At 61.3% G+C, this 26,993-nt stretch overlaps 3 protein-coding genes across 4 annotated transcripts in view; 1 reads left to right on the top strand and 2 right to left on the bottom strand.

Annotated features, from left to right (window-relative positions):
* The window catches only part of ZC3H4 (zinc finger CCCH-type containing 4), a 29,625-nt gene extending 20,539 nt beyond the window's left edge, over positions 1 to 9,086 (bottom strand). Inside the window, exon 1 of the mRNA XM_075915526.2 lies at positions 8,879 to 9,086. Coding sequence (XP_075771641.2) covers positions 8,879 to 9,030 — 152 coding nt within the window. The 5' untranslated portion in view covers positions 9,031 to 9,086. The remainder of the gene's footprint in view (positions 1 to 8,878) is intronic.
* A 1,699-nt stretch (positions 9,087 to 10,785) lies between these two features.
* Positions 10,786 to 21,430, top strand: SAE1 (SUMO1 activating enzyme subunit 1). Its single transcript, XM_075915108.2, has 9 exons — positions 10,786 to 10,944; positions 12,181 to 12,292; positions 13,804 to 13,977; positions 14,955 to 15,097; positions 15,611 to 15,710; positions 17,585 to 17,690; positions 19,534 to 19,678; positions 20,521 to 20,590; positions 21,227 to 21,430. Exons 1-9 carry the CDS (start codon positions 10,847 to 10,849, stop codon positions 21,317 to 21,319), a joined length of 1,041 nt encoding a protein of 346 aa, XP_075771223.2. The 5' UTR covers positions 10,786 to 10,846; the 3' UTR covers positions 21,320 to 21,430.
* A 501-nt stretch (positions 21,431 to 21,931) lies between these two features.
* On the bottom strand, positions 21,932 to 25,831 carry BBC3 (BCL2 binding component 3). Of its 2 annotated transcripts, XM_075915109.2 has the most exons (4): positions 25,667 to 25,831; positions 24,944 to 25,238; positions 23,587 to 23,738; positions 21,932 to 22,898 (listed from the first exon to the last, which is right to left on the bottom strand). In XM_075915109.2, exons 2-4 carry the CDS (start codon positions 25,224 to 25,226, stop codon positions 22,779 to 22,781), a joined length of 555 nt encoding a protein of 184 aa, XP_075771224.1. In that variant the 5' UTR covers positions 25,227 to 25,238; positions 25,667 to 25,831; the 3' UTR covers positions 21,932 to 22,778. The 2 variants fall into 2 exon arrangements, with proteins under 2 accessions (XP_075771224.1, XP_075771225.1); XM_075915110.2 differs by lacking the exon at positions 25,667 to 25,831 and having other exon boundaries at positions 24,944 to 25,583.
* Positions 25,832 to 26,993: the final 1,162 nt, after the last annotated feature.

Raw genomic sequence — 26,993 nt, 5'->3', positions numbered from 1 at the left:
CTTGGAGTACGTCTACACTAGAAATGTACTGTGGCATAGCTGCACCACTGTAATGCTGACATAAGCCAACGCGCACCCCATCTTGCCAGTAGGTAGGTTGGTAGCAGAATTAACAGCAGCCTAGCAGTGTCCAGTGCGTAGCTGGATATAGTACAAAAAATTAGCTCAAACTATGTTGTGGGAAAAACAAACAAACTGAGCAGGCTACTTAGATCAATATTCTCCTATGGCAACTGCTGCTGACCCACCGTTTTACAGGCCTGTTGTGGTACGGTAAATTCACTCAACAGATGGTTTGGAATGCATGCTATTGTCCAAGGGAGAAAAGATTATTCCCATGAGCGTCGCTCTGCTTCAATTGCTCCTGACAACTGGGCTTTGCAAGGTTGCTCTTAATTTCCTACCTTCCCTGTTGGCTTTAAACAAGAACAAGTGCTCCTATCAACATCATGTGGCAATCCCCCTAACTGCAATGCCCAGCCGCAGCCGTCATTTTTTTCGAGTAAAGTACACAGATCTTCAGCTCTGCTTGAATCACTCTGATCTAGGCGAAGTTTGGAGGAAAGAAGCTGTCAGCCTGTTCTAGAAAAACAAGAGGACAACCTGTACGTGTAAAAGCTTGGGGCTACTGGTAGGCAATTTGTAAAACAGTTTGCTGGGACTCTAAACAGCCATAATTCTGATGATACAAGTTACCTCGTCATTATACAATTCTTCAAAAGAATATGACAGCCTATAAAAATCACTTATCCACAAATGTTTAGACATCAAGCAAAATCTTGGGAAAGGTGACACATCCTAGTGCCCATCATGGGGGGGGGGGGGGGGCAGGGAGCCATACATTCCTGGATTCCTTAACTCTGGCTCTGGCGGTGACTTATTTTAATTGCTTTGGTCCCATCATTTGATCTCTTAACTTGGATTTCCTGGTCTATAACATGGGAATTATAATGCCTACCGCCGAGAGAAAGTATGTGGGTTAATTCGTTAGTGTCTGGAAAATGCTTTGAGCTCTTTGGACAGAAGGACTCTTGAGAGCCTAATAAGATTTCACCATTTACTTTGATTTTGGGTTTCCACACAAATGAAATAGAAACTAACGCCAGACTCTGAAATCTGGTGTATGATAGCAAAGGGGCATCTGAAAGAGAGGGTGATTAAAGTTATGAATTAAAAAGTGTGAATAAAAATTATTACAAGTGACAAGGCTGTGCCAATTTCAGAAGCTAGCTCACCATTTACATTCACTGTGGTTATACAATAAAGAAGCCACGTTGGTTAAGTGGCTAACATATTTGCAGAGAACGCTGACTGTGGGAAAATCCTTTACTAAGTGTGTACCCATCTTGTGGCCTTCCTATAGTCACTTCACACTTTTTTCTATCAAGGGCTGTCTCCGGTACAGTGTATGCTGCTATCTTAGCAGAATGCTGAATTTTATCTATCGTACTATATTTATGACATCACAATCATAATAATGACCTAAACACGGTACTATGAACCAGCTGCCACCTCAAGCACACGCTGTGTCATAAAGGTGAACTCTCTCATGTGACAGCAGAGAGAACAAAAATGTTATTCATACCCATCTCCAAATAATGGGAGAAATTGTTGCTATTTAGAAAATGATCAGAATAATCTTGCGCTTGTGAGCTTACTAAATCCCCTGCCCCGTATATTAATTTTTACTCTGTTTTAACAATAACTTCTGTTTCACGTGACTATAGGAATCAACAAGGTTTTATGCAACAATTGCATTTCTACTATGCAAACGTGTCTACTAAAAACAAAACAAGATTTTTAAAAATAAATCAAAATGGCTAAGAAAAATTAAGGGCTAAATATTTACAAAGCACCATTTAACTTAACTAAAAAGACTTGTCTGAACTTGGAAAAACTCATGTGAAATGGACAAATGATGAGAACATTTTGCACAGTGAAAATACCTGACAGCTACAACTGAAATAATTTACTAGTTATGCTAAAGATTTTATAATTATTTTGCTCATCACAGCCAGGAAAGTTGGTCCAGAAAAACACGCCGTCATCTACTGGCTTCATATGGAAACAAGTGGTTTTATTATCTGTGGGAGCTGGAAAGGGAAGAGAAGGAAGTCTGTATGACCAAAGGGGAAAAAAATTGCTCTATAAACCTATCTGCTACAAAACATGCACTTGGGAGTATTTTATTTATAGTTATAAAAACAGCTTTATCCAAAGTATTTGTTACGGGGGAGGAGAGTTAGGATGGTGACCAATATGTAAGTGTCAGACAACTGCAGAAAACCTTCCTTTGTACAACAGTTATTTGCACAACAGGTGCAGTTAAGCATGAAATCTGATGTACAGCACTATCTGTTTTAGTGCTGCAGATCCACAGACTACAAAACCTGAGAGTTAATGAACGAAGAAAAATGGCTGCAAGGTAACTGAGGTCAGCATAATGGAATGCACAAAATGTGGAGAAAATGCATCTTTTCAAAGTAATAGAGGGGGTGCTCTATTTGAAAATGAACCACCAACACAGCTTAACAAGAAGTGTACTGGACTGACAAGTCTGCGAGATCTCATCACACAATCATGAAATATTAACTTCTAATATATGAAACCCTAGCTAGAAGTACAGCACACTGCCTTGGGATAAACATCTTTCTTCTCCCTCAAAAAAACGTAGGATCAGGAGGCTTCCAGCTGAATTTTGTTTTCTATTAATAATCTGATATTTTTACAGCACATTCCATAGGGGAGAAAAAGTTCACAACAAAATCAGCGAAAAGAAGAATGAAAACTGAAAACTGGCAAGAAAGTTGATAAAGAGCTGACCTGAGGGAGTGGGAAGAGAGAACAAGTTTTCAATCATGCCATGGTGCAGCCATAGAATCTTTCTGAACAAAGTTCAAAAGGTTGCTTTCTGGTTTGGCAGAATGTGGAACAGTGTCAGGATCCTTTGCTGGTTTATGATGCTCTGTAGCTCATTTTACTGCACACTGGCTTAGGTTATTGCCTGATTTCCATAAAGGCCATTAAAGGCCTGGATGGATGGGACATCTATACATTAAAGATGGGATTTTCAACAGAATCCACAGAGAATTACCGGTATGTCTCTCTCTCTCAACAGGATTCGGACTCCTATGTCTCTCAATAAAAATACTTTTAGAGCACTTAAAACCTGGAGAGACACAGTACAAACCTGAGGCCAAAAATGGAACTGGGTAAAAGCCTGCCTCTTCTCTCCTCCTTCACAATGTTGCCATCTTGGATTTTATCTCAAGATGGCAACCGTGTGAAAAGGTCAACTGAGAAACCAAGAGAATATTTGCTGTGCAAACTGATGTGGTCTCAAGAATACAGGGTACTGTGTTACATACAGAACCATTCAGGTTGGGGCAGAAATTCCATTCTAAATGTCTCAGCCTTTTTGGCAAGCTACCTTCCATTCAAGGTCTTGTTTTCAATCTGGAACATCAACTGCGGTCATTCGTTAACTGGGGTCTCACTCACTGACTCTCAATTTGTAACCAAGTTACAAACTACAGGCAGTCCCCGGGTTAAATGGATCCGACTTACATCGGATCCTTACTTACAAACGGGGTGAGGCAACCACGCACTAGCTGCGCCCCCCCCCCCCCCAGCAGACCGCAGAGATGCGCCACGGTCCCGCCGCCTGCGTCCTCCGCGGCGAGAAAAGCCGCTCCGCGTCTCCCTGGTCTGCAGGACTGAGGGAAGTGAGGTGTGGGAGAATAAAACTGAGCTCTGGAGAAATGTTTGGCTAGAGTTTCCCCTACAATATGTACCAGTTCCGACTTACATACAAATTCAACTTAAGAACAAACCTACGGTCCCTATCTTGTACGTAACCCGGGGACTTCCTGTACTGCTTTTCTTTTCTATTTTGAAGGGACTTTTATACCAGGGAAATGTTTAAACACGGCTTTAAAATGTAACCCAGCTCTCTCTCAGCATGTATTTGCCCTGATTACTAACTACTGAAGTCATTTGTGTTTAGAGAGTTGGCTCCTTCCCTCCCTGTGAAGTCATAACACCGTTTGACAGTCCAGGCACTGCCACAGCACTAGACTGATGTCACAAACCCAGAAGCATAACAACGCTATTGAAAAGGACTACTGATCTGGGGTCTGGGATTTGGTTTAGTCACTTCTCAACCAAGGCCATAAATTACTGCTAGACCTAAGGCTCAACACTAGTTTGCAAGGCTGGTATTTTGTGAAGCAGAGGTTTGGAATATATGCTGTTGTATTTCCTAAGGGGCATGCTCTTCACTTCTAGTCCTGGCAGGTTACAAGATACTAGATGAGACTAAATCATTCCAAATACCATCTCGCTTCATCTACCTTCACTCCAATTCTCACCTGACATATTAGTGGCTATTTCAAGGACTACTAAAACTAGAAATCTTTGCCTTAAATCAACTGGAAGTAACCAAAAATATTAACAAACATTTAGACATGTGCTGAACTTACTACAATAAGCAATTCCATTGATTTCCATGAGCCTGCTTATGGAAGAGACGTTAAACCCATGTCTATACGTTTGCATGACTGGAGTCAGGGTCTTGAATGCTGGATTATGGTCATGGCAGAACTGAAAATGCAGGACTATAATCAGAAGAAAACTTTAAAAGACTGTCACTTCCTTTACCAACATTTAAAAATGCCAAACCCTGAACATTCAATTTGTGAAATCTCTCAACAATTGCACAAAACTTGGCAGTTTAGGATCCTACTGCTTCTGATTCTAGAATAATTCCTATTTCTATGAAGAAGTGGCACTACATTAGCCCAAATAAAGGGAAAATTGGTATAAGATTCTCCCCCACCAAATATCTAGTTTCTTGACTGCCTTTGGCCATTCTAGCTCCTACTGACAGTAGACACAGTCTACTACTGACTGATGACATCAGCAGTTTCTAAGACTCAAAAAGTCTTTCAGATTTTGCTTGGAAAGGGATCTATTATGAAAGCATAAAGATTTGTACTTACAGTTTGTGAAACAACTGAGAGGTTTAACAATATGAATATGTTGTAACAAAAAATATGGCTTTAACAAATAAGGAGAAATCCATACTGTCAGGTCCCACATCTCGTGAACTGTCAGGGCTAGAAACAGCTTAGCCAGATATGTAAACCTTTTCCAGCTCTGGCCCTGGCCCATTGACCAAAGAGACATTTCAATCCCTATGACTTCATGGCAAAAGTAAGCTGTCAGAGGTAGGATATGAGGGGGAAAGGTCCCATTATAAAACACATCTAAAATAAAAACCAAAAGGAATAACACAAGTAGAACTGCAGTTTTGGACACACTCCCCCCCTCCAATTTCACTCAGTCGTGGAAGTCCCTTTATAATGCACCAACATTTGTAATTAAAAAACATCCTCCACTAGTCTTTGACAATGGATTACGCGTGTTCATGATGTTTTATAGCTGACGCCTTCTAACAAATGTATACAAATTTCCAATTTTTTTGCAGCAGAAGAGTAAACAAGAGGGAACTGAGCAACACAACTCCACATAAATATACTTGTGTGTGCTTTTAAGAAACTAATGTTGTCTTTTCCATGTAAGAAAAATGTAAACTGGATGGAATACTCCAGGACATTATGTGTGTTTTTGTTCAATATGAAGGACAAAAGGAATGACTAAGATTCTTTTTTTGGGGGGTGGGAGGGGGGAGGGAAGTGGATACATGAGCTAATTTATTTCATGTTGTGAGAAACAAACTCATATGAATTTTTCATTATAATATGCTGGACAAACAAAGGGCTCATGGAAACACAGACGAGAAACTAGGACACTGTCAAACAGATTCCTATAAAGGGTGTGCTTATACTGTACATCACTATTTGTCCTGCACAAACTTCTCTGGTAGCAATTGTAACATACGTTGTGGATAGGGGTTGGGGAAATGTGTGATGACATTTGGGAAACAGTGATTTCTTTTGCCACAATTTTTTTTTGCACACTTGTGAGTTGGTTACCAAATATTTTTAACATACTTTCTGCTTTATGAACAGACTTGTGCTGAGGGGCAATCTGCCTGCTTTCCACATAATGGAATGAGGATGGAGTTTGCAAACAAAGAAAGGGATCCGCATCCTAGGTCTAGACAGAATCAAGGGATTTGAGCCAGATGACCTTTTGCTCAGGTACCCATGCCATTTAAACGTCACAGCAGACATATTCTGGGAGAAAACTGTGTGCTTTTGTGACTTTTTGTAGTTCACATCTGTGGGATGCATGAATCTAAAAGTCAACACAAATGGGAAGAATTCTGCTTGGTTTGTAAACATACTGTATTAACTCATTTCTTACATGTCTAAAACCATGGTCTCGGGACTTTTTTTTTTTAGTGGTGGGGAAAAGAAAGGAAAACGTATAATTGAATTATTCAATAAAAGAGAATACTTACCACCCCAACCCCTGCATCACATGAAATACAGAACTCCTTAAAGAGGAAGGCACACTAATACATACAAGCAGCTCTCTGAAATACACAACTGCCTCCTTAGGGGAAGGGGAAGGGGAAGGGGAAGGGGAGCAACACTCTCTCTCAAACATACATAATTAAGCTGTTTATTTTTGTGCACTGTACAATGCTCTCTGGCTCTACTTTTTCAAATGATAGCAAGTGCTCATCCTAACAAAGGGAACAGTTGCACTTATGTTTCTTTGGCAAGGGAAAGGTGTTTCACAAACATCTCTGGGGACAAGAGGAGAGAGGGTTTTTCTAAGGAACTATCCACCTTTCAGTACCTAGGTAGACTGGGGGATTCCCACTGTGGGAGGAAGTCTCTCTATAAAAATGGGTAGGGAGTGGGGAGACAAGGGCTATTACTGCCCAACACGTCCCATGTTACTACACACCTCTCATTACATCACAGATATCTTCCTGCCCACACTTAACACTCCTCAAAGCCCCCAAGAAACCTGCAGGGGTCTATGAAGAAGCTGAGAACAAAGGGGACATTAATGAGGCCAGAACGGCCCAGCTGGTCTATGGCGTCCAAGGCCTCACTAAGGAGTCCACAAAGCATTTTCTTAACCCCTCCAAAAGTTGGGAGACCACAAATGGCCCACACCCCCCCTTCGGAGCCTTTCATTGCCCCCGGTGCCACCAGCTTCACTCCTCACCAAGTCTTGGCAGCTACCTACCCTATCCTTAGGAACATAACTCCTTCCCCACTGCTCCCTTCCTTCTCCCAGAGCCCCTACGTCTGCCCCCCTCAGCTACTGTCTGCCCTACCCCCACTTCTTGTTTGTTCCTTTCTTCCTCTGTGATTCCCCACCCCAAACCCTTGATGTTCCTCCCACAGGATCCTGCTCCCAGACAGATCTCAAGCCCTGCTCCTCAAGTTCCCCCTTCCCCTGTGACCTATGATAACCCCTCCCCCAGGGACGCCCAATATACAAACCTTTTCCAGGGTCCTGCCCCTGACTGAGCTTAGACCTGTCCCGCAGGTTACCCTCTCTCCCTAATGTTCCCCTCCCCCATGGCCCTGCCCCAGGCATTCCACCCCACGGGATCCTGCCCCCAAACTACTCTAGGCTCCCCCTCCCCTGCCCTGCCCCAGATCCATCCCAGAACCCTGCCCTCAGCCCCATCTCAAGCCCGGCCAGGCCCTGTCCTATATCTCCCCGTCCTGTACCTCCCTGTCCTTGTCCCATTCAGGCCCTCACCCCACAACCCCCTTGCCCCTGCGTCCCATATAGGCTCCTATCCCATAACTCCTCTGCCCCTACCCCACAAGCCCCTGTCCCATATAGGCCTCTGCCCCCACGTTCCCTATAGGCTCCTATCCCATAACCCCGCTGCACCTACCCCACAGGCCCCCACCCCATAACCCCCTTGCCCCTGCATCCCATATAAACTCCTTTCCCATTACTCCCCTGCCCCTACCCCACAGGCCCCTGTCCCATAGCCCCCCTGTCCCATATAGGCCTCTGCCCCATAACCCCCTTGCCCCTGCGTTCCCTATATGCCCCTATCCCATACCCCCTGTCCCTACCCCATAGGCCAGTCTCAACCCCCTGCCCCATAACCCCCTTGCCCCTGCGTTCCCTATATGCCCCTATCCATACCCCCCCGTCCCTGCCCCATAGGCCAGTCTCAACCCCCTGCCCCATAGGCCCTCTGCCCCATAACCCCCTTGCCCCTGCGTTCCCTATATGCCCCTATCCATACCCCCCCGTCCCTGCCCCATAGCCCCTCTGCCCCATAGAGGCCCCTGCCCCATAACCCCCTCATTCCCTATAGGCTCCTGTCCCATACCCCCCCGTCCCTGCCCCATAGAGGCCCCTGTCTCATTACTCCCCTGCCCCATAGCCCCTCTGCCCCATAGAGGACCCTGCCCCATAACCCCCTCATTCCCTATAGGCTCCTGTCCCATACCCCCCCGTCCCTGCCCCATAGAGGCCCCTGCCCCATAGCCCCCTCATTCCCTATAGGCTCCTGTCCCATACCCCCCCCCCGTCCCTGCCCCATAGAGGCCCCTGTCTCATTACTCCCCTGCCCCATAGAGGCCCCTGTCTCATTACTCCCCTGCCCCATAGCCCCTCTGCCCCATAGAGGCCCCTGCCCCATAACCCCCTTATTCCCTATAGGCTCCTGTCCCATACCCCCCCGTCCCTGCCCCATAGAGGTCCCTGCCCCATAACCCCCTCATTCCCTATAGGCCCCTGTCTCATACCCCCCTTGCCCCTGCGTTCCCTATAGGCCCCGGCCCCCCCGCCCCCTGCCTCAGGCCCGTCCCGTCTGGCTGCCCGGGGCCCCGGCTCCGTGCCCCCCGCCCCCCCCAAACCTGGTCCGCGGGCCGGACGGACACACGGACAGCCAGGCGCTCGGGAGAGGCGGTTACTGGACCTTTCGTCCGGGCCGTGGCGGAGGAGCTGCGGCGGCGGGCGGGGCGGGCCGCGGCTGCCGCTGTCGTGGCGGTGGCCGGACGGAGAAGGGGGGGCGGAGTGCGGGCTGGGGGGGGAGGCGGCGGGGGGGGCACTCGGGCTCTCCACGGCCATGGGGGGCACACGGGGCACAGTCACTGTACGGGGGGGCGCACGGCGCGGCCCCGCGCTCCGCGGCCAGGCACACAAAATGGCGCCCGCCGGGCACGCAGCCGCGCCGAGCCAGCGCCCCGCGCGGGCGGCGGAAACGGCCGGAAATGGCCGAAGGGGAGCCGAGCGGCGGCGGAGACGGCCGAAGGGAGGCGGAGGGAGCCGAACCCCGGCGGGAGCGCACGGAAAGAGCCGAAGGGGAGCCGAGCGGGGGACGGAGACGGCCGAAGGGAGGCGGAGGGAGCCGAGCCCCAGCGGGCGCGCACGGAAATGGCCGACGTGGAGCCGAGCGGAGGCGGACATTGCCGAAGGGGAGCCGAGCGGGGGACGGAGATGGCCGAAGCGAGGCGGAGGGAGCCGAGCCCCAGCGGGCGCGCACGGAAATGGCCGACGTGGAGCCGAGCAGAGGCGGACATTGCCGAAGGAGGGAGGCGGGGCGCCGAAGATTACGCTAAGCGAAGTGCAGCCCAGCAGTTGCAAGGTGGATGTGGGGTGGCCTGTGCAGCCCCAGCCTCTGTGTCTCAGTCACTGGCCCCTGCAGAGCTCCCCACAGTGCCCCCTGTCTCCCAGTCACTGCCCCCTGCAGAACTCTGCCCCACATCTCTGGGTCACTGACCCCTGCAGAACTCTGCCCCACATCTGCCCTTCATCCGTGGGTCACTGACCCCTGCAGAGCTCCCTTCTTTGCCCTTCATTTCCGGGTCACTGCCCCTCATAGCCCATCCTGGTTCCCCTTCCCATTGAGCATACTGAGCAGTCCTGTGGCATTTTAGAGACTAGTAACTTTATTAGGTCATGAGCTTTCAGGAGTAAAACCCACTTCATCCAATGAGTTGGAGTGGAAATGACAGAACCCAGGGTCTATATAACAGCAAAAGAAGTGACCTGTCAATTGCAGGACCCCTGTAAAGGAAGCGAATATAGTGCGGGTGCATGCGTCTCATAGCATGGGAGTGGTGTGTTAACCAGTTAAGCCTGCTTGTTCAGCAGAGGGGCAGCAATTTGTAAAGCCCTGTCAGATGCATCTTTGCAGGTCCACTGACCTGTGCTCCGGGCCACAGGGCTGTTTCCATCCCACAGCCCCTGAAATGCCCGAATAGCCCTGCCCTGATCCCCATATGTGAAGGGGGCTCCATGCCCGGGGTAACCCCCGGCTTGGGGGAAAGGATGCCCCTAGGCCCTGCCATGTGCATGGGACTCCCAGGAGGAGCAAGGCACGTACTCAGTCTCTGGGGTAACTTCCACAGAGCAGCCGGGGGCGGTGCAGCCTGCTCAGGCCCGAGGTCCAGAGCTGCCGGCAGCTGGAGGGGGCGGGTACAGAGCCTGAGGGGGCGGGACGGGGCGGGGCGATCAGTGCCGGGGGCGGGGCCTCGCTCAGTGCTGGGGGCGGGGCTGCGCTGGGCGCTCAGTACCGGGGGGCGGGGCTGTGCTTAGTGCCGGGGGCGGGGCCGCGCTCAGGGCTGGGGGCGGGGCTGCGCTAGGCGCTCAGAGCCGGGGGCGGGGCCTCGCTCAGTGCTGGGGGCGGGGCTGCGCTGGGCGCACAGAGCCGGGGGGCGGGGCCGTTCTCAGTACCGGGGGGGGGCGGGGCTGCGCTGGGCGCTCAGTGCCGGGGGGCGGGGCCGCGCTCAGGGCTGGGGGCGGGGCTGCGCTGGGCGCTCAGAGCCGGGGGGCGGGGCCGTTCTCACGGCTGGGGGCGGGGCCGGCGGCTGGCGCATGCGCAGCAGGGGGCGGAGGCTGCGCGCGGCGGGCCGGTGCCGGTCACGTGGCGGCGCGCGGCGCGATGGTGGAGCAGGCGGGCGGCGCGGGCGGCATCAGCGAGGAGGAGGCGGCGCAGTATGACCGGCAGATCCGCCTGTGGGGGCTGGAGGCGCAGCGCCGGTGCGATGGAGGGGGGGGAGGGGCGAGGGGGGGGTGAGGGAGGGGGCGGGGGGCGCAGGGATGGGGAGGGGCGAAGGGAGGGGGCGGGGGGCGCAGGGATGGGGGAGGGGCGAGGGGGGGGAGGGGACGGGGGGGGGGGGCGCAGGGATGGGGAGGGGCGAGGGGGGGGAGGGGACGGGGGGCACAGGGATGGGGGAGGGGCAATAGGGGGCACAGGGCAGCGGGAGCAGGTGGGGGGAGGTGGGCTGGGGACAGAAGCGCTGCGGGGAGGGAGGCGGAGGGGTTGAGGTGCGTGGGGACAGGCTGTATGGGGCTGGGGGAACTTGGGGGGACGGAGGCGATGGCCCGGGTCAAGCTGCTGCCTTACAGCGCCCCCTCCCCCAGTTTATCTGCGCAGTCTGAGCTAGTGAGGCCCAAGAGCCACGGAGCCCTCTGGACCCAGTGTTGGGGGCTCGTCTGCTGTGCTAAGGTGTCACCCCAGAAATTCTGGCCACCCCCTCACTTTTGTACCCCCTGCAGCCGCCTCAGGTTAAGTGCTTCCCCCTTAATTGTCCTGGAACCACCCAGCTCTGCAGTGCAGTTGGGCCCTAACCATGCGGCTGTATTGGGCCACACCCCCCCCAGCCGCAACGCCCTCACTTCATTTCCCGCCTTCCCAGCCCTCTCGCCTGCAGCGCGTGTGCTGGCTAAGGCAGGAGAACCTCACAGCTACCGCCTGACCGGTCACCCACACACCTCCGTGGCACTGGAAGCCAGCAATTGGGCAGCACCAGAGACCGAAAAGAAAAGCCGAGACCCTGCACTTCTGGGTCAAACGTGAACTCCCACAAGAAAGGGGAAAGCGGCGTTTTTCTTTTGCATAATAACGGTTTTAACGCTGTAGGTCTGGGCTCAGTTGCAGACTTTGGAAAGACGCGCTGTGACGTTTTGTTCAGCGTTACTAACTCCCTCCCTTCCCGAGGCGTTGGCAACAGGTTCTACTGTAGCTAATGCTGCTCCTCGTGCTTAACATAGGTGTGGCAGTAGGACCCACTTCCCATAGCTGGTTTAGAGGGTGGCAGGTCTGGGGGGCGCCCCTGGCAGAAGGGGGCAGAGTTGGCTCTGAGGGAAGTTGGTTGGCTGGGGTGTATTCTCGCCCGGCCGTTGTGTGGCTGCGGGCACAGAGCTGTGCCTCGCGCTGGCCACCCTCAGCCGCTGCAGTCCATCCGTGAAGCCTGCTCATGTGTCTCCTTGCAGGCTGCGAGCGTCCCGGGTGCTGCTGGTCGGCATGAAGGGGCTAGGAGCAGAGGTAGCGAAGAACCTCATCTTGGCGGGGGTCAAAGGCTTGACCATGCTAGATCATCAGCAGGTGGGCGCTCCAGGCTTGTCTCCACTCTCGTGCCTGGGAGGATTTCGGAGCGCATGCACCCTTGCAGATGTGTCGTGGAGGCACAGCCGCGACGGAGCGAGCGGAGGGAGGGAGCTCCGTTCTCGGGGGACCCATTAGGGCTGGCTCGCTGCAGGCTGGGGCAAGAAGTACCTCTCCGAGCGCTTCTCTGGTCCCCATTGCGGAGCCTTTTAGACACGCCTCCCAGACACAAACGGATTCTGCTACCCCCAGGCCTGGATCTCTGTTCGAGGAGTCACCGGGCGGACATAGGAAGTGTGTGGCAGGCCTGGAACTCAACCAAGGTCTCCTCTGCCCAGCCCCCGAGTCCCCAACCCGCCTGTGGACAGCCTGTTGCTTGCTCAGCTGGGTCTCTAGGGAGGTGACTGGTTAACGGAGAAGCCTCATCCTTAAGGGGAGAGACTCAGCGGTTACAGTTAACCAGCGGGGGCTAGCACAGCCCCTGCCCACCCTGTTTAATCGGTTAATTAATTCCCCGTTACGTTTAACCGATTAATGGCTTGAAATGGGATTTGACGTCCCTCTGGGGCACCACGTCACACTCGCATCGCCCCGTTTCTTACCGCGCGGGGCCCGGCCTTTGTCCAGAAGGCTCTTCCCCCAACCCCTTCTGTCTCGCCGGCTCCCCGAGTCCTTATTGCGTGGGCTGAGGGGCCTGGCCCATGGAACAGGGTAGCTGTGGAGGGCCACTAGCCACGGGGCTGGAGCTGGGATGGAAGGGGGGTCATGCTACGTGGGAGGTGGGGCGGGTGCCCACCAGTCCTGGCCTGTCGCATCTTGAGGAGCTGCTGTTCTTTCTGGGCCTGTGCTCAGCACCACCAGCTCTCCTTGCTCTTGTGGAGGGGACAGGCCCGGGGGGGGGGGGGGGGGGGGACGACTGCTGTTGCCAGCAGCCTGGCCTGAAGAGACCAGGACGCCTTGCGTGGCGGGTGGAGAGCACGAACACGTTCGCGCCCGCCCCCAGCAATGCAGTCTGCCCCACGGCGTGTGCGTAAGGAGGCCCCTGCCAGTGTGGGGCTCCTGGTCGGATCCGCTGTCCCAGTTGTGATGCCGAGTGCAGGTGCTAGCATCCGGCACAAGGTGGAGCTCTTGGCTGTGGAACTGCCGGCTGGCTAAGGCTGGAGCAGGAAGGCCAGTGGAGGGAAAGCGCCTGCTGCCTGTGCCCCGTGGGGCCGTCTGGGGGGGCCGTGCTGCCCTGAGCACAGCCGGGGCTCCGGGGAGGGAAAAGTGACCTCTAGGACGTCACCCCGGCTCTGGCTGCTTAAGGATCGTACCGTTCAGCCCCCAGACCAGCCCTTTCCTTCCTGGCCCGTAACTTTCCTCTTCTCCCTGCTGGCTTTGAGCTACGTGACAAAACCAGTGCCCTGCCGGCTGGGACGCCGGCCCCTTTGCAGGCCTGTGTCCCTGCCTCTCGGGGCTTTGATTTCGGCAGCCCCAGCAGGTCAAATTGATTGGATTTCCTCCGCCCCCAGGTGTCGCAGGAGGACACGAGAGCTCAGTTTCTCGTTCCTGTGGGCTCCCTGGGCCGCAACAGAGCGGAAGCCTCTTTGGAGCGGGCTCAGAACCTCAACCCCATGGTGGACGTGAAAGCCGACCCCGGGAACATCGAAGACAAAGCTGAGGAGTTCTTCGCTCAGTTCGATGCTGTACGTGGCAGCGGGGCGTGGGGCGGGGGCTGGGCCCGCGAGCTCTTGGGCAGGGAATTCAAGTGGCTTGAAAAAGGGGCGGAAGGAGACGGGTGCGAATCTCGCCGCAGGTGCTAAAACCGGCCACGTCCGTGTCGCTCGCACCAGTGCGTTTCCAGAGGGACGCTCCACCCCTGAGCCGGGTTTAAACCCGTTGAAGCACAGCCCTGCAGGGAGTCCCACCTGTGCAACTAAACCGGATTAAAAGAGCGGCTGTAGTAGCCTGACGCACCTGTGTGCGTGGAGCGTGGCTGCAGGGCTGGCAACTCAGAGGCAAATTTCCAGCTAAAATCTCTTCCGGCGACATTGCAAACCTGTTACCGTCACGCAAGTAAGCGTTGTCCACTTCTCTGATTTTCTAGTGTTTCCTTCCAGCCCCCGCCCCCAAACCAATGCAGTGAATTCCTGCACAATTTACTGTTGGGACATCAGCTAGCAGAGAGCGTCCCTTTGAACGCTAGGTCCCCTGGCTTCTGCAGAGCCACTGGGTTGGTCTGCGGGCGCTTTGCGGAGGGATTGGCACTGCATCTCTGCTTTGGCCAGCTGGGTATCTGTTCGTAAGCGGCGGCCTGGCCTGGCCTGCCTCTGGTCGGCAAAGCTGGAGGAGGGAATAAGGCCTGATTTATCCAGGAGACGGGAGCAGCTATTCCGTCCTGCGCAGGGTGCGCTGTGGTCTGGAACGCGGCTCCGTCGCCCTGTGCGGACAGGCCCCCTGCAGCAAGATGAAAAGCTCGGTGGAAGCTGGGCCCTCGAGCCGCCCGGAGCCAGGACGGTTGGAATGGGCAGCTCCGGGTGACGCTGCCAGGCGGGTCAAGCGATACAAGCTGCTCTTTGGCTGGTCTCTGCCCGTGTGCCGCCATAGGCCGAGAGGTCCCCGCCCTCCCGGCGGCTTGGTCCATGGGGCCGAGGATGACTCTGGCCCTCCCGCTTCCTCCCAGGTCTGCCTGACGTGTTGCTCCCGCTGCGTCATGGTGAAGGTCGATCAGATCTGCCACCAGAACGGCATCAAGTTCTTCGCCGGGGACGTCTTCGGCTACTACGGCTACATGTTCGCCGATCTGGGGGCGCACGAGTTTGTGGAGTGAGTCTGGCGTTGGGGGAGGGGAGCCGGCCTGCCCCCGCGCTTGGGCGCTGCGCTTCTGCCAGCTGCCGTGCTAGCAGGAGGGGCCAGGCAGCTGCCGGAGGCGCCGTTGTTAACGTGCCAGGCAGCACCTGGTGTGGACGGAAGGGAGCAGCCCAGGAAACTACAGGATGGGGTGTGATGTCGGCAACTCGCTTGTGGGACGGACACAGACACACGCACACACACACACCCCGCCCTGTGTGTGCAGGGAAGCCAGACCAGGCCGGGGGCTGCGTGTTGGGGGCCACGTGCTGCAGTTGGGTGCAGTTACGGGTGGGTTTCCGCAGTGGCAGCCTGTCTTCTCCTCCGCTCGCTGCCAGGCACGCAAGCCCCCTGCGGCCGGGCTCAGCGGGGGTCCAGGCATCCCGTGTGAGAGACACGGAGCTGCTGGCCTTCCTCGTGATGCCGGCCTGAGTCTGGCCTCCCCCTGCCAGGGGCTGCCGTGGCACATCTCCCTCCCTCTCTCTGCAGAGAGAAAACCAAGGTCGCCAAAAGCAGCCAGGGGGTGGAAGACGGGCCCGACACCAAGAAAGCCAAGCTGGATTCCACAGAGACCACCATGGTGAAGAAGGTGCGTGGCGGGGTCCCTGCTGCCCACCGCTGAACACCCGCGTTACAGGGGACCCTCCGGCCTGTGTCCAGGTGGACCCCCAGCAGAGGTGCGGGGTAGGGCCCGGCGAGCCAGGCGAGGGTGCGCCCCTCTCCCCACCGCCCAGCGTAGCCCCCCGCTTGGCTTCCCTCTGCCGCTCGTCGGCCACGGGGCCTAGGTCTGTGGCCTGAGCCCCACGTCAGGCCACAAGGCCTGCAGCGTGGGGCTGTGGTATCCCATGGGCCAGCGCCTCGGCCCTCCCGCTGGTTGTCGTGTCCCGGGTCTCCCCCGGCGTGCGGGACCCTGGTCCTTTCTTTCCAGCCGGAGCCTAGACCCTTGGGGGCGCTGGGAGCCGTACGAGTGGCCAGTGCGCACGGGGGGCGGGCCGTGGTCGGGTCTCAGCGGGAGGCTTTGCAGGCAGGAAGTGGAGAACGGGAGCCGCTTCCTGGCCTCTCGTGCCGCCCATGGCTCAGCTTGGCCCCGCACTGGGCGCACTCAGTTCTCCCCAGCTGCCAGCCATCTGTCCTCCTCCCCCGTGCAGGGGCTGGGATGCCGATCCCGCCAGCGCTGGGATTCCTAGCGGGAGTTCGCAGCATGCCAATGCCTGGGACAGGGCCCGGGGAGGCCAGGCGGAGTCCGGTGCCGGCTGCGTCTTGCAGCAGGGCCTGGGAGAGCAGCCGGGGCGGGGGTACCTGTGCAGGGGGAATCGGCAGCCGGGCTGGGCGTCCCTTTCTGGGAGCTGCCCGGCTCGGCCGGGGGCAGGACACGGGGACTCTGGGTGGTACCGTTCCGCAGTGACACCGACACCCCTGGGCTCTGAGATGGGGCTGGCCCCCCCCGCCCTCTCCATCTCTCTCCCGGGGTTGGCCCTGGAGTTCGGCCCCCAGCCCTCTGCCAAGCACGGGAGAGTGTCAGCCGCCCGCCTGCCCCGGGCCCTGAGCTCGGCTCGCCAGCCACGGAGAGAGGCCACCCTGCAAGTGGCTCCTGGGCTTCCCACGCTGGGCCGTGGCTTCAGTCCCGCCGTGGTAGTGCCGCTCAGCGCTGCGTTTGGCCCCGGCCCCCTCCGGCGCGGGGCTGGGCCTGCACTCTGGCCTCTGAGCTGCGGCGTGGAGCCGGGGGTCCTGCTGGCCAGGCCGGCGGAGCCCCCCACAGCCAGCAGCAGCCCCTCCCAGGGAACAGGCCTCCTGCCCCGGCCCCCTGCCCTTCGCCAGGGTTCGGTTTGCGGGCTCGTCTCCGTGAGTGCCGCAGCCCGGCCCAGCTTGGCGTCCTGCCGCAGGGCGCCACGTGCTGCTCGCGCCCACCCAGGGCCGGCGGCAGGGAGAAGCCCTGTGCAGTCTGGGGACAGGGCAGACTACGCCTGCCCCCCCCTCGCCGGCTCTGCGCGTGGCCCCCGCCCGCCCCCCCTCGCCGGCTCTGCGCGTGGCCCCCGCCCGCCCCCCCTCGCCGGCTCTGCGCGTGGCCCCCGCCCGCCCCCCCTCGCCGGCTCTGCGCGTGGCCCCCGCCCGCCCCCCCTCGCCGGCTCTGCGCGTGGCCCCCGCCCGCCCCCCCTCGCCGGCTCTGCGCGTGGCCCCCGCCCGCCCCCCCTCGCCGGCTCTGCGCGTGGCCCCCGCCCCCCCCCCCCTCGCCGGCTCTGCGCGTGGCCCCCGCCCGCCCCCCCTCGCCGGCTCTGCGCGTGGCCCCCGCCCGCCCCCCCTCGCCGGCTCTGCGCGTGGCCCCCGCCCGCCCCCCTCTCGCCGGCTCTGCGCGTGGCCCCCGCCCGCCCCCCCTCGCCGGCTCTGCGCGTGGCCCCCGCCCGCCCCCCCTCGCCGGCTCTGCGCGTGGCCCCCGCCCCCCTCTCACTGGCTCTCCCGTTGCAGCGGGTGGCGTTTTGCCAGCTGAAGGAGGCCCTGGCGGTCGACTGGAGCAGCGAGAAGGGAAAGGCAGCTCTGAAGCGCACCGCCCCGGACTACTTCCTGCACCAGGGTAAGGGGCGCCCGGTAGCCTCAGGATCGCAGCCCGCCCAGGGGCCCAGGGGTGGGGACAGGCCAGTTCCCCCCGTGCCTCCGTTTCCCTGCCTTGCAGTGAGGCAGCCATAATTCAGTTCCTCTGGCGAGCGGCGGGGGGAGGCAGGCTGTGAGGCTTTCTCCCACAGGAGAACGGCCGGACGGGGTCGGGCCAAAGGCCCATCCAGCCCAGTGTCCTGTCGGCCGACCACGGCCAATGCCGGGTCCCCGGAGGGAGGGAACAGAACCGGGAACCGTTCCGTGATCCCTCCCGTCGCCCATTCCCAGCCCTGACACACAGAGGCCAGGGACCCATCCCTGCGCAGCCTGGCTAATCGCCAGTGATGGACTGATCCTCCAGGAATCTGTCTAGCTCTTTTGAACCCTGTTAAAGCCCTGGTCCTCGCCACATCCTCTGGCGAGGAGTTCCACAGGTTGACTGTGCGCTGAGTGAAGGAAAACTTCCTTAGGTTTGTGTCAAACCTGCTGCCTCTTCATTTCATTGGGGGACCCCTGGTTTGTGTGTTCTGAGAAGGAGTAAATCTTTTGGCTTTCTCCACGCCAGCCATGAGTTTAAGACCTCCCCCGGGTTGGCTCTTCTCTAAGCTGAACAGTCCCGTGTTTATGAGCGATCCTCAGACGGTGCCGTGCCAAAGGCCCCCATCTCCCCCTCCCCCATCTCCTCCTCCGCTGCCCTTTTCTGAACTTTTCCCAGCGCCAGCGTGTCTGTATTGAGGTCGGCGATCACGTCAGCCCGCAGCGTTCAGCCCCGGCGCGGGCCGGGCTGGTGAGAGGCCCTGCGCAGCCTGGCGCTCTGAAAGCCGCGCTCGTCCTGCGGATCTGGCCCGGGATCTGCCTGGGGGTGCGTCTGCCCGGCGAGTGAGCCCGAGGCGGCGCTGGGCCCCACGCAGCCGAGCGAGCAGGCGGCACTTCCTGTGGCAGGAGCTGGCTTTGATTTGTTGGCTTTGAGGTTGCCGCACGTTTCCCATCACTGCAGGGAGCTAAAAATACCCGGGCGGGCGTGGAGCCGGCCTCGCGCCCTGGAGCGGAAGCGCCCTGCCAGTGGGGAGGGGCTGACCGGGCCCCGCCGGGTGCTTTGCCCGCTGCTCTCGGGTGCTGGCGCCCGCCTGGGCTGCTATCTCAGAGCCACCCGGCCCCGCGTGACTCGCCTGCCCGGCGTCTGCCTGCGAGCCGGGGCCGGGAGCGCAGAGGGTACAGCCGGCCCCCACACACGAGGCTCAGTGGCTGTGCTGAGAGCCACTCCCCTGCAGGCGGGGCCGGGACGGACCCCTCCGCTCTACTGCCCACTGGGCTGGGGGGGCAGGGCTGGGAACCTCCCCCGCTCGTGGGGGAGCCTGACAGGAAGCGGTTCGGCGCCGCGGCAGCCTCGGCCTCCGGGAACGGCCAGGTGGGGCGCACGGTTGCCGTGGGGCTTTATTCCGGGGCAGCTTTGGAGCAGCGGCGTTGCCCTGGCCAGCTGCCTCCCGGGGCACTTCCTGCGCGGGGGCCCGGGCCTGTTTTGCAGAGCCGGGGCTGGGTCCCCGGGCAGGGCCTGTGGCCGGGGCTCCCCGAGTTCTTGTTTGCTGTGTGTACAGTGGCAGGGCCGCCCGAGATCACGGCTCTGCCTGGCGCCGGGCAGGCACGTAACCCTCCCTGGGAGCTAGGTGCAGGCCCCGGCCCAGTGTCTGGCCCAGGCACAGAGTGGCTGACCTCTGGCTTCGCCCGCTCCTCCCCCCTCGAGGCCAGGCAGGAAACTCGTTAACAGCCAGGGTAACGAGGCGCCCGCGGAATCAGGGTTGTGACCTCCCTCGCCCTCCCCCCAGTGCTGCTGACGTTCCGGACGGAGAAGGGCCGAGACCCGTTGCCCGAGAGCTGTGCCGAGGACTCGGAGCGGCTGCTGCAGATCCGAAGAGAGGTGCTGGCCTCCCTGGGCGTCGGCACCGACCTGCTGCCCGAGGACTTCGTCAGGTGCGCGGCGCCGGGGGCTGTGCCTGGAGAATCCCGCGCTGGGGGCCCGTCCACGCTGCCGCGGTTAACGGGGGCCTGGCTGCGTTCCCCTCCCTGGCCCTGCAGCTCCAGGCTGCTGCGGGGGAGAGATTTCTGGCCCTGTTTTTAGCAGGGTTGCATGTGGCATCCGAGGGGCCGGGCCCAGGTGTGTGGCTGCTCGGAGCGCGCCCCCGGGGCCTCGCGTTGGGTTGATCCTTGTGTCCCGCTGGGAACCCACGTTGGTGGAGGGGCTTCCGGGCGGGGCTGCAGCCCTGAGCACATGGGCGAACCCGGGGCAGCGAGGGCGCGGAGGCAGCAGGTCCCCCTCCCGCCCAGGAAGTGGGGTGTGGCATCTCCAGGAAGAGGGGTACCCCCCCCGCCGTCTCTCCACGTGGGGGCTGCAAGGAGCTTCCCTGTGCCCGCAGATCCATTTCAGCCGAAAAATCTCCCCCGCCCGCCCGCGTGCATGTTGCCACACGCTGCCCTGGGGGCCGGGGGCCACTGTGCGCCAGCAGGAATGGAGGGAATGCGCCCGGGCACAGGGCAGAGATTTCTGGCCCTATTTTTAGCAGGGTCGCATGCAGCATCCGAGGGGCCGGGCCCAGGCGTGTGGCTGCTCGGAGCGCGCCCCCCGGGCCTCGCTGCGTTGGGTTGATCCTCACGTACCGCTGGGAACCGGTCCCAAGGCCTTGCGGGGGTTCCCTGCCCTCCCAGGGGCTCCCCCTGCCAGGGCCGGCTTGGCGAGGGTCGCCCACCCCATGGCCCTCGGCGGGGCTGTCGGTCGCTTCTCGTGGGCGCTGACCCGGTGCGTGTCTCCCTTCTAGCTACTGCTTCTCCGAAATGGCTCCCGTCTGCGCTGTGCTCGGAGGGGTCTTGGGACAGGAGGTCGTCAAGGTAACGAGTGTGGGGCTAGCCCTGGAGGGGGCAGAATGTCCCCCGGCTCCCTGCGGGGGGGGCCTGTCCCACCCCCCGGCTGCACTGCTCCATGCCCCGGGGTCTCGGCACAGCTGCTGGACAGCAGCCCGTGGCGCTCCTCCAGCCGGGAGCCCTGCGCATTCCCCGGGCTGGGTGTGTCAGGAATCCCAGCCTGGCTTGGCAGGGAAGCGCCAGGCCCTCGGCACAGCACGGCCAGTTACCGGCCCGCCCTGCCTGCCCCCTCTGCTCCCCACCGGCAGCTGGCCCCAGCGGACCCCTCTGGGAGGGGCGCGGGCGACTCCCCAGACCTGTCCCTGGCGTGCAGGTCCTGGGGGTGGCTCCCTCAGGTCCTGCAGCCAGGAGGGAGCTGTGCCCCACTCCGGACTGCCCCGGGCCTGGCTCCTGCCCCTGCTGCGCTCGCCCCACGCTCTGCCCCTGTGGCTCAGCTCTCGAGCGCCGCATGGCCCTGGCGTGGGCACAGCTTGCTGCTGCTGTGGTGTCCTAGGGAACGCCCCCCCTCCCGGACTCCCCCCCACACCTGCTGGCCGACGGAATGGGGGGGGGGGCTGGGATTTCCCCTGCGGCCAGGCTGTAACTGCGCCCCTCCCCCTCCAGGCCCTGTCCCAGCGGGATCCACCCCACAACAACTTCTTCTTCTTCGACGGCATGAAAGGGAGCGGGGTCGTGGAGCGCCTGGGGGCCCGCTGAGCCGGCCGGCGCCCGCAGCGTCTCCTTCCAGCTGGCCCAGGCAGGGGCCGCGCTCGCCCCCGTGGCAGTCCCCCGCCCCACCCGCTCCCCAATAAACTCCTCCCAGTCTGGCTTGTGCGCTTGCTCTCCAGTGCGGCTGCCCCACGAACTCCTCTCCCCCACGCTCTGCCCTGGGTGCTAACGGGGCTGGCTCTGGGCCCCCAGGACGAGGCCTTCCCCCTCCCCCCAGCAGGCCTTGGCCAGGGGAGCAGCCCACAGCGCCCAGCAGGACTGAAATAGCTGGGCCAACACAGCCTGTAGCTGTGGGGGGCAGCCAGTGTGCTGGGGGGGGAGGGGGGAGAGCCTGTGCGCCCAGAGCGGGGGGGGGCTCTGCTGACCTGAGCCGGTCGCCCCCAGGCTCTGGAAGAAGGGGGGTTGCCCCTCAGCTCGTGGGCAGGGCTGGAGTCCAGCGTGGGGGTGAAGCCAGAGGCCCCTGGCAGCCGTGTCCTTCCCAGCGTGGGCAGCTGCCGCTTCCTGTTCTAAACTTAGCTGGGCCCCGGCTTCGAAATGGCCCCCGCGAGCGGCCGGCCCCGCCCCGGCCCCCGCGCTGGGAGTGACGGACGCAGCTGCCGCTTTGCTTAAATCCAGTTTTATTGAAAAGGAAACGTAGAAAAAAAAAAAGCAACTGGCCATGTACAGCGAGTGTCCCGGTATGTACAGTGTCCCCTATGTACAGCGTCCCTATGTACAACCCAGCCCGTGTATGTACAGCATTTACAGTGTGCCCCCAAGCCCGGAGCTGGCCGGGCTTCCCCCCCATGCCCAGTGGGGTCCCTGGCAGTGTCCCCCCCTCACTTCTGTGCAGAATGAACTTTGTTACGTGCGCCCCATCCTGGTGCACATCACACAATACATTCCACACAGATGCCGTGGGGCAGGAGAGGGGTGGGGCACGGGGAGGAGCTGGGGCTGAGGGCAGGGGGGCAGGCTCTTGGGAGGAGGCCTCTCCCTTCACCTGAGCGACTGTGCAGCAGCAGAGAGGGAACGTGGACCACCCTGGATTTCTCCACATGCCAGGCAGTGGCCCTGCTGTGACAGTCCCCCGCAGCACGGCCGGGTCCCCTGCACGGTTCCCCTCTTCTGTGGCTGGGGTCGCTGTGCAGCTGCCCGCCGAGGAGTCCGGGAGAAGCCGTCCCCCTCCCCAGAATTACGCCTGGTCTCTGCGGTGCTATTGAGACCGGGGGGGGGGGAGGGGGGAGTCCCGGGGGGGGGGGCTGCTCCCCATCATCTGGCCAAGGCCGTGGCCCTGCAGGCCCGCCCCCTCTCCCTCCCAGTCAGTGCTCAAATAAATAAATAAATAAAGTGGCCATGGTGGGGGGCAGTAGCTGGAGCCCCCGGGGGGGGGGGGTTGCTACGTTTTGCCCAGAGGAGGCTCTGGTCAGTGGGGGGGGGCTGGTCCCCCCGGCACGCCCTGGCCTGGCTAGTTGGGCGGCAGCTCCGGCATCCCGTCCACAGGCATGTTGTAGAAGGCGCCCAGCAGCTGGGCGATGAAGTGGTAGAACCGGGCCCAGCGTGCCCGCTGGCGCTGCCGCTCTCGCCACTGGGGACAGAGAGGCCAGTTAGCGCCCTGCCCCCGCGCTGCGCTAACCACTAGGCCCCGGCTGCCTGCTCTGCAAATCCCCCAGGCAGCCTCCCGGCTCTGCCTGCCTGCGCAGCCCCCGGTCCGGCTCTGCCCCGGGGGAGGGCAGCGGGGGGGGGGGGGGGGGGCGCCGAGCCGGCCGGCAGCGTGCGGGAGCCAGCCAGCCAGCTCTCCCACGGACCTGCCAGCCGCGCGCTCGCAGCCTTATATACCCGGCGCTATTTATAGCCCGTGACTCAGCGGCCGTCTTGCCCAACCGCCCCGGGCGCAGGCTGGCCCAGCCTCCCCTTCTGCACGGGGGGGGGGGGGCTAATGCGTCTAGCCTTTGGAACGGGGGGAGGGGCTGGACGCTAGGACTCGGGTTCTCCCCAGCTCCGGGAGGGGAGTGGGGGGTACTGGTTAGAGCTGGGGAACTGGGGCTCCTGGATTCGACTGCCCCATCTCCACCCCGGGAGAGCCACTAACCCCCCTCCCCCATGGCTCGGGCAGTGCCCCCAGCTCCACAGGGGGCTCAGCTCTATAAACAGCAGGTTCAGGGCAGGTGGCGTAAGGCCAAGGCCCCTGCAAAGCCCCCCCCCCCCCCAGGCTCCCTTCTTTGGGTGCCGAGCCCGGCACCTCCCCACACACACGCCCGTCTGCCGGGACTCACCTGCCTCTCGTGAGCCTGCTGGAAGGCATCGCCCATGCGCCGCAGCCGCGCTCCCAGCACCCGCTCTGAGTCCAGGGGCCCCCCGGGGAGGCGGCCGTTGGGCCCCGGGGCCAGCTCCCTGTTGGGGCCCTCGTCCTGCGTGGGCTGCAGATCTGGGGGCGAGCAGAGCCAAGGGGTCAGGGCACGTGCTCCAGCGACCTCCCCCCAGGAAGGGACGAGGCCTGCATGCCCCCAGTCCCGGGACCTTCCCCAGCGGAGGGGGGGCTCGGACCCTTGTCCCACCAGGACAGCGGGGCTTGGCACGGAGCCAGCCGGTCCATGGTTCGAGGCCTGGCTGCTGGCGTTGGGCCAGGCCAGGATACGGCTCCCGACACAGGCCCCAGCCCTGGTCAACAGGAAAGCCCAGAACAATTCCCATGCACGGGGGCGGGGGCAGCCCGGCTCCCAGCTGATCTGTGGGACACCCGGTTGTGCTCCGCAGCCAGCCTGTGGCTGCTCTGGCCACGTGCCCCGGGGCCCTGGCACCCGCAGCCTCGTGCCCCCTGCCGGGGGAGGAGTACAGCCCTGCCCTGCCCCAGCCTAGACACTGCACTGCCTGGGGAGACTCCCCCCCCAGGCCTGGCACCCGAGGCAGCCCTGCAGGGACGCAGTCTGCCCAGCCGGGACATGCCCGAGCTTGTCAGCCCCGCGGAGCTGCCCGGGTCACCCTCCCTGCCCCGGCAGTCGCGCTCTGCCATCCGCCCGCCCGGCTCCTGGCTTCCCGCCTGCTCACCAGCAGCCCCTGGTTAGCGGAGCAGCACGCTGGCAGCGGAGAGCCATGAGTCAGCAGGGCGCTCTGGGGCGCGCTCTGTTTACTCAGACACGCGGTGTCTCCGCTCCAGGCAGGGTGGGGAGCCCCAGCCGGCCAGCGACCTGGCACCCGCTAGGCTGGGGGAGGCTGGCAGGGCCCCGGCTCGCGGGGGCGCAGGCGGAACTGCCCCACAGGAGACCCGGGGACCGTGCAGCGCAAGGGAGCACGGCTGGTCCCGGGGCCGGCACTGGGCAACAGTGGACCTGGCGCTCGTGCAATCGCACTGGGGTGCTGAGAAGGTGGCCTGGCCCATTCTCCCCTGGCTGCCGCAGTCCTGGGGGCCTGGGACCCTGCAGGGCTCGGAGGGGGACAGGCAGCCGTGGCACGGCTCGCTGCACCAGGGACAGACACCCCTCCCGGACCCGCTGCCTACAACCCCGGCTGGATGAGGGCAGGAGGATGGGACCCTAGGCTGCGGCTCCAGCTGCCCCCCAGGGGAGGGGGAAGGGGAATCCCAGGGGCCCCTAGCAGCAGGGTCTCCTGCCCCTTTCCCCAGGGGAGACTCACCGTGTGCCACGCTGCCCCTGGTCCTGCCAGCTCCGGGGGCCTCCCAGCGCCTGGTGCCAGCGCCACGGGTCCTGGGGGGCTCGGGTCCCCGGATGCAGCGGTAGAGCGAGCAGGGCGGGGGGCCGGCGGGGCAGAGGCTGCAGCTCAGCCGGGGTGCGAGGGCGAGGCTGCCCGGGCAGACGGCGGGCGGCACGGCCACCGCCCCCCCCAGCAGGAAGGCTGGGTCCCCGGGCAGGGCGGCTGTGGGCTCAGCGCGGCTCCTCTCCTGCAGTGGTCTGGCCATGGTCGGTGGGCTCTGCGGGGCGACGCCGGGCGCTCAGCCGCAGGCACCCGCCAGCCCCGCCAGGGGTCGCCGCAGAGCCGGCGGGGAGCAATGTTTGTAAACAAACCCCGGCAGGGCCGGCAGCCCCGACGGGACCGGCAGCCGCGACATCCGCCTCCCCGGCGCGACCCTGCCCCCCGGCCAAGGGCACCGGCCCGCCCCTCCCTGCACGAACCCCGGGCGCCCCAAGTCTCTCCCCCGGGCTCTGCCCCCTCCCTCGGGCACTGCCCCCTCCCCGTGGGCACTGTCTGCCCTGCTCTGCCCCCTCCCTCCGGGCACTGCCCCCTGCCCCCTCCCCCGGGCACTGCCCCCTGCCCTGCCCCGGGCACTGCCCCCTCCCCCGGGCACTGCCCCCTGCCCCCTCCCCCGGGCACTTGCCCCCTGCCCTGCCCCGCACTCACGGCAGCTGCATGAACCCTCCCGGGCGGCTCGGGCTCGCTGGGTCCCGCGGAGGCTCGGATGGGCGGCGGGCGCGGCGAGCTCAGCAGCAGCAGCACAGGCAAAGCCGAGCGCGTCTCGCGGACTCCAGCCGCTCCCGGGGCCCGGGGCTCGCGCCGCCCCCCGGGCCGTGACGTCAGCCCCGGCCCGCCCCCACTCCTGCCCGCGCGGACAAGTTCGGGCTTGTGCGAGCGCCTGTGGCGAGCGGGGATCCCCCGGAGGGAGGGGTGCGTGGGAGATGGGGGGGGCTGGGAAATGGGGGGCGGAGTATGGGAGGGGTCCATGCGTGGAGATGGGGTGCATGGGAAATGGGGGGCGGGGTATGGGAGGTAGGGGGTCCATGCGTGGAGATGGGGTGCATGGGAAATGAGGGGCGGGGTATGGGAGGTGGGGGGTCCATGCATGGAGATGGGGTGCATGGGAAATGGGGGGCAGGGTATGGGAGGTGGGGGGTCCATGCATGGAGATGGGGTGCATGGGAAATGGGGGGCGGGGTATGGGAGGGGGGGTCCATGCGTGGAGATGGGGTGCATGGGAAATGAGGGGCGGGGTATGGGAGGTGGGGGGTCCATGCATGGAGATGGGGTGCATGGGAAATGGGGGGCAGGGTATGGGAGGTGGGGGGTCCATGCATGGAGATGGGGTGCATGGGAAATGGGGGGCGGGGTATGGGAGGGGTCCATGCGTGGAGATGGGGTGCATGGGAAATGGGGGCGGAGTATGGGAGGGGTCCATGCGTGGAGATGGGGTGCATGGGAAATGGGGGCGGAGTATGGGAGGGGTCCATGCGTGGAGATGGGGTGCATGGGAAATGGGGGCGGAGTATGGGAGGGGTCCATGCGTGGAGATGGGGTGCATGGGAAATGGGGGGTGGGTATGGGATGTGGGGGGTCCATGCGTGGAGATGGGGTGCATGGGAAATGGGGGGCGGGGTATGGGAGGTAGGGGGTCCATGCATGGAGATGGGGTGCATGGGAAATGGGGGGCAGGGTATGGGAGGGGGGTCCATGCATGGAGATGGGGTGCATGGGAAATGGGGGGCAGGGTATGGGAGGTGGGGGGTCCATGCATGGAGATGGGGTGCATGGGAAATGGGGGGCAGGGTATGGGAGGTGGGGGTCCATGCATGGAGATGGGGTGCATGGGAAATGGGGGGCGGGGTATGGGAGGGAGGTGGAGGGGTCTATGGGGAGCTGGGAGATGAAAGTAGCAGGAGGTGGAGGGGGCATTTGCATAGTGGTGGGGTGCAGCAGGTACCTGAGCCCAGGGGTGCCGACCTGGGGAGAAGGC

The sequence above is a fragment of the Pelodiscus sinensis genome, chromosome 18 (assembly GCF_052426305.1).
Source record: "Pelodiscus sinensis isolate ZL-2025 chromosome 18, ASM5242630v1, whole genome shotgun sequence".
NCBI classification, from domain to species: Eukaryota; Metazoa; Chordata; order Testudines; family Trionychidae; genus Pelodiscus; species Pelodiscus sinensis.
Note: the sequence above shows the minus strand (reverse complement) of the source record. Positions and strands in the feature narration are given on the sequence as shown.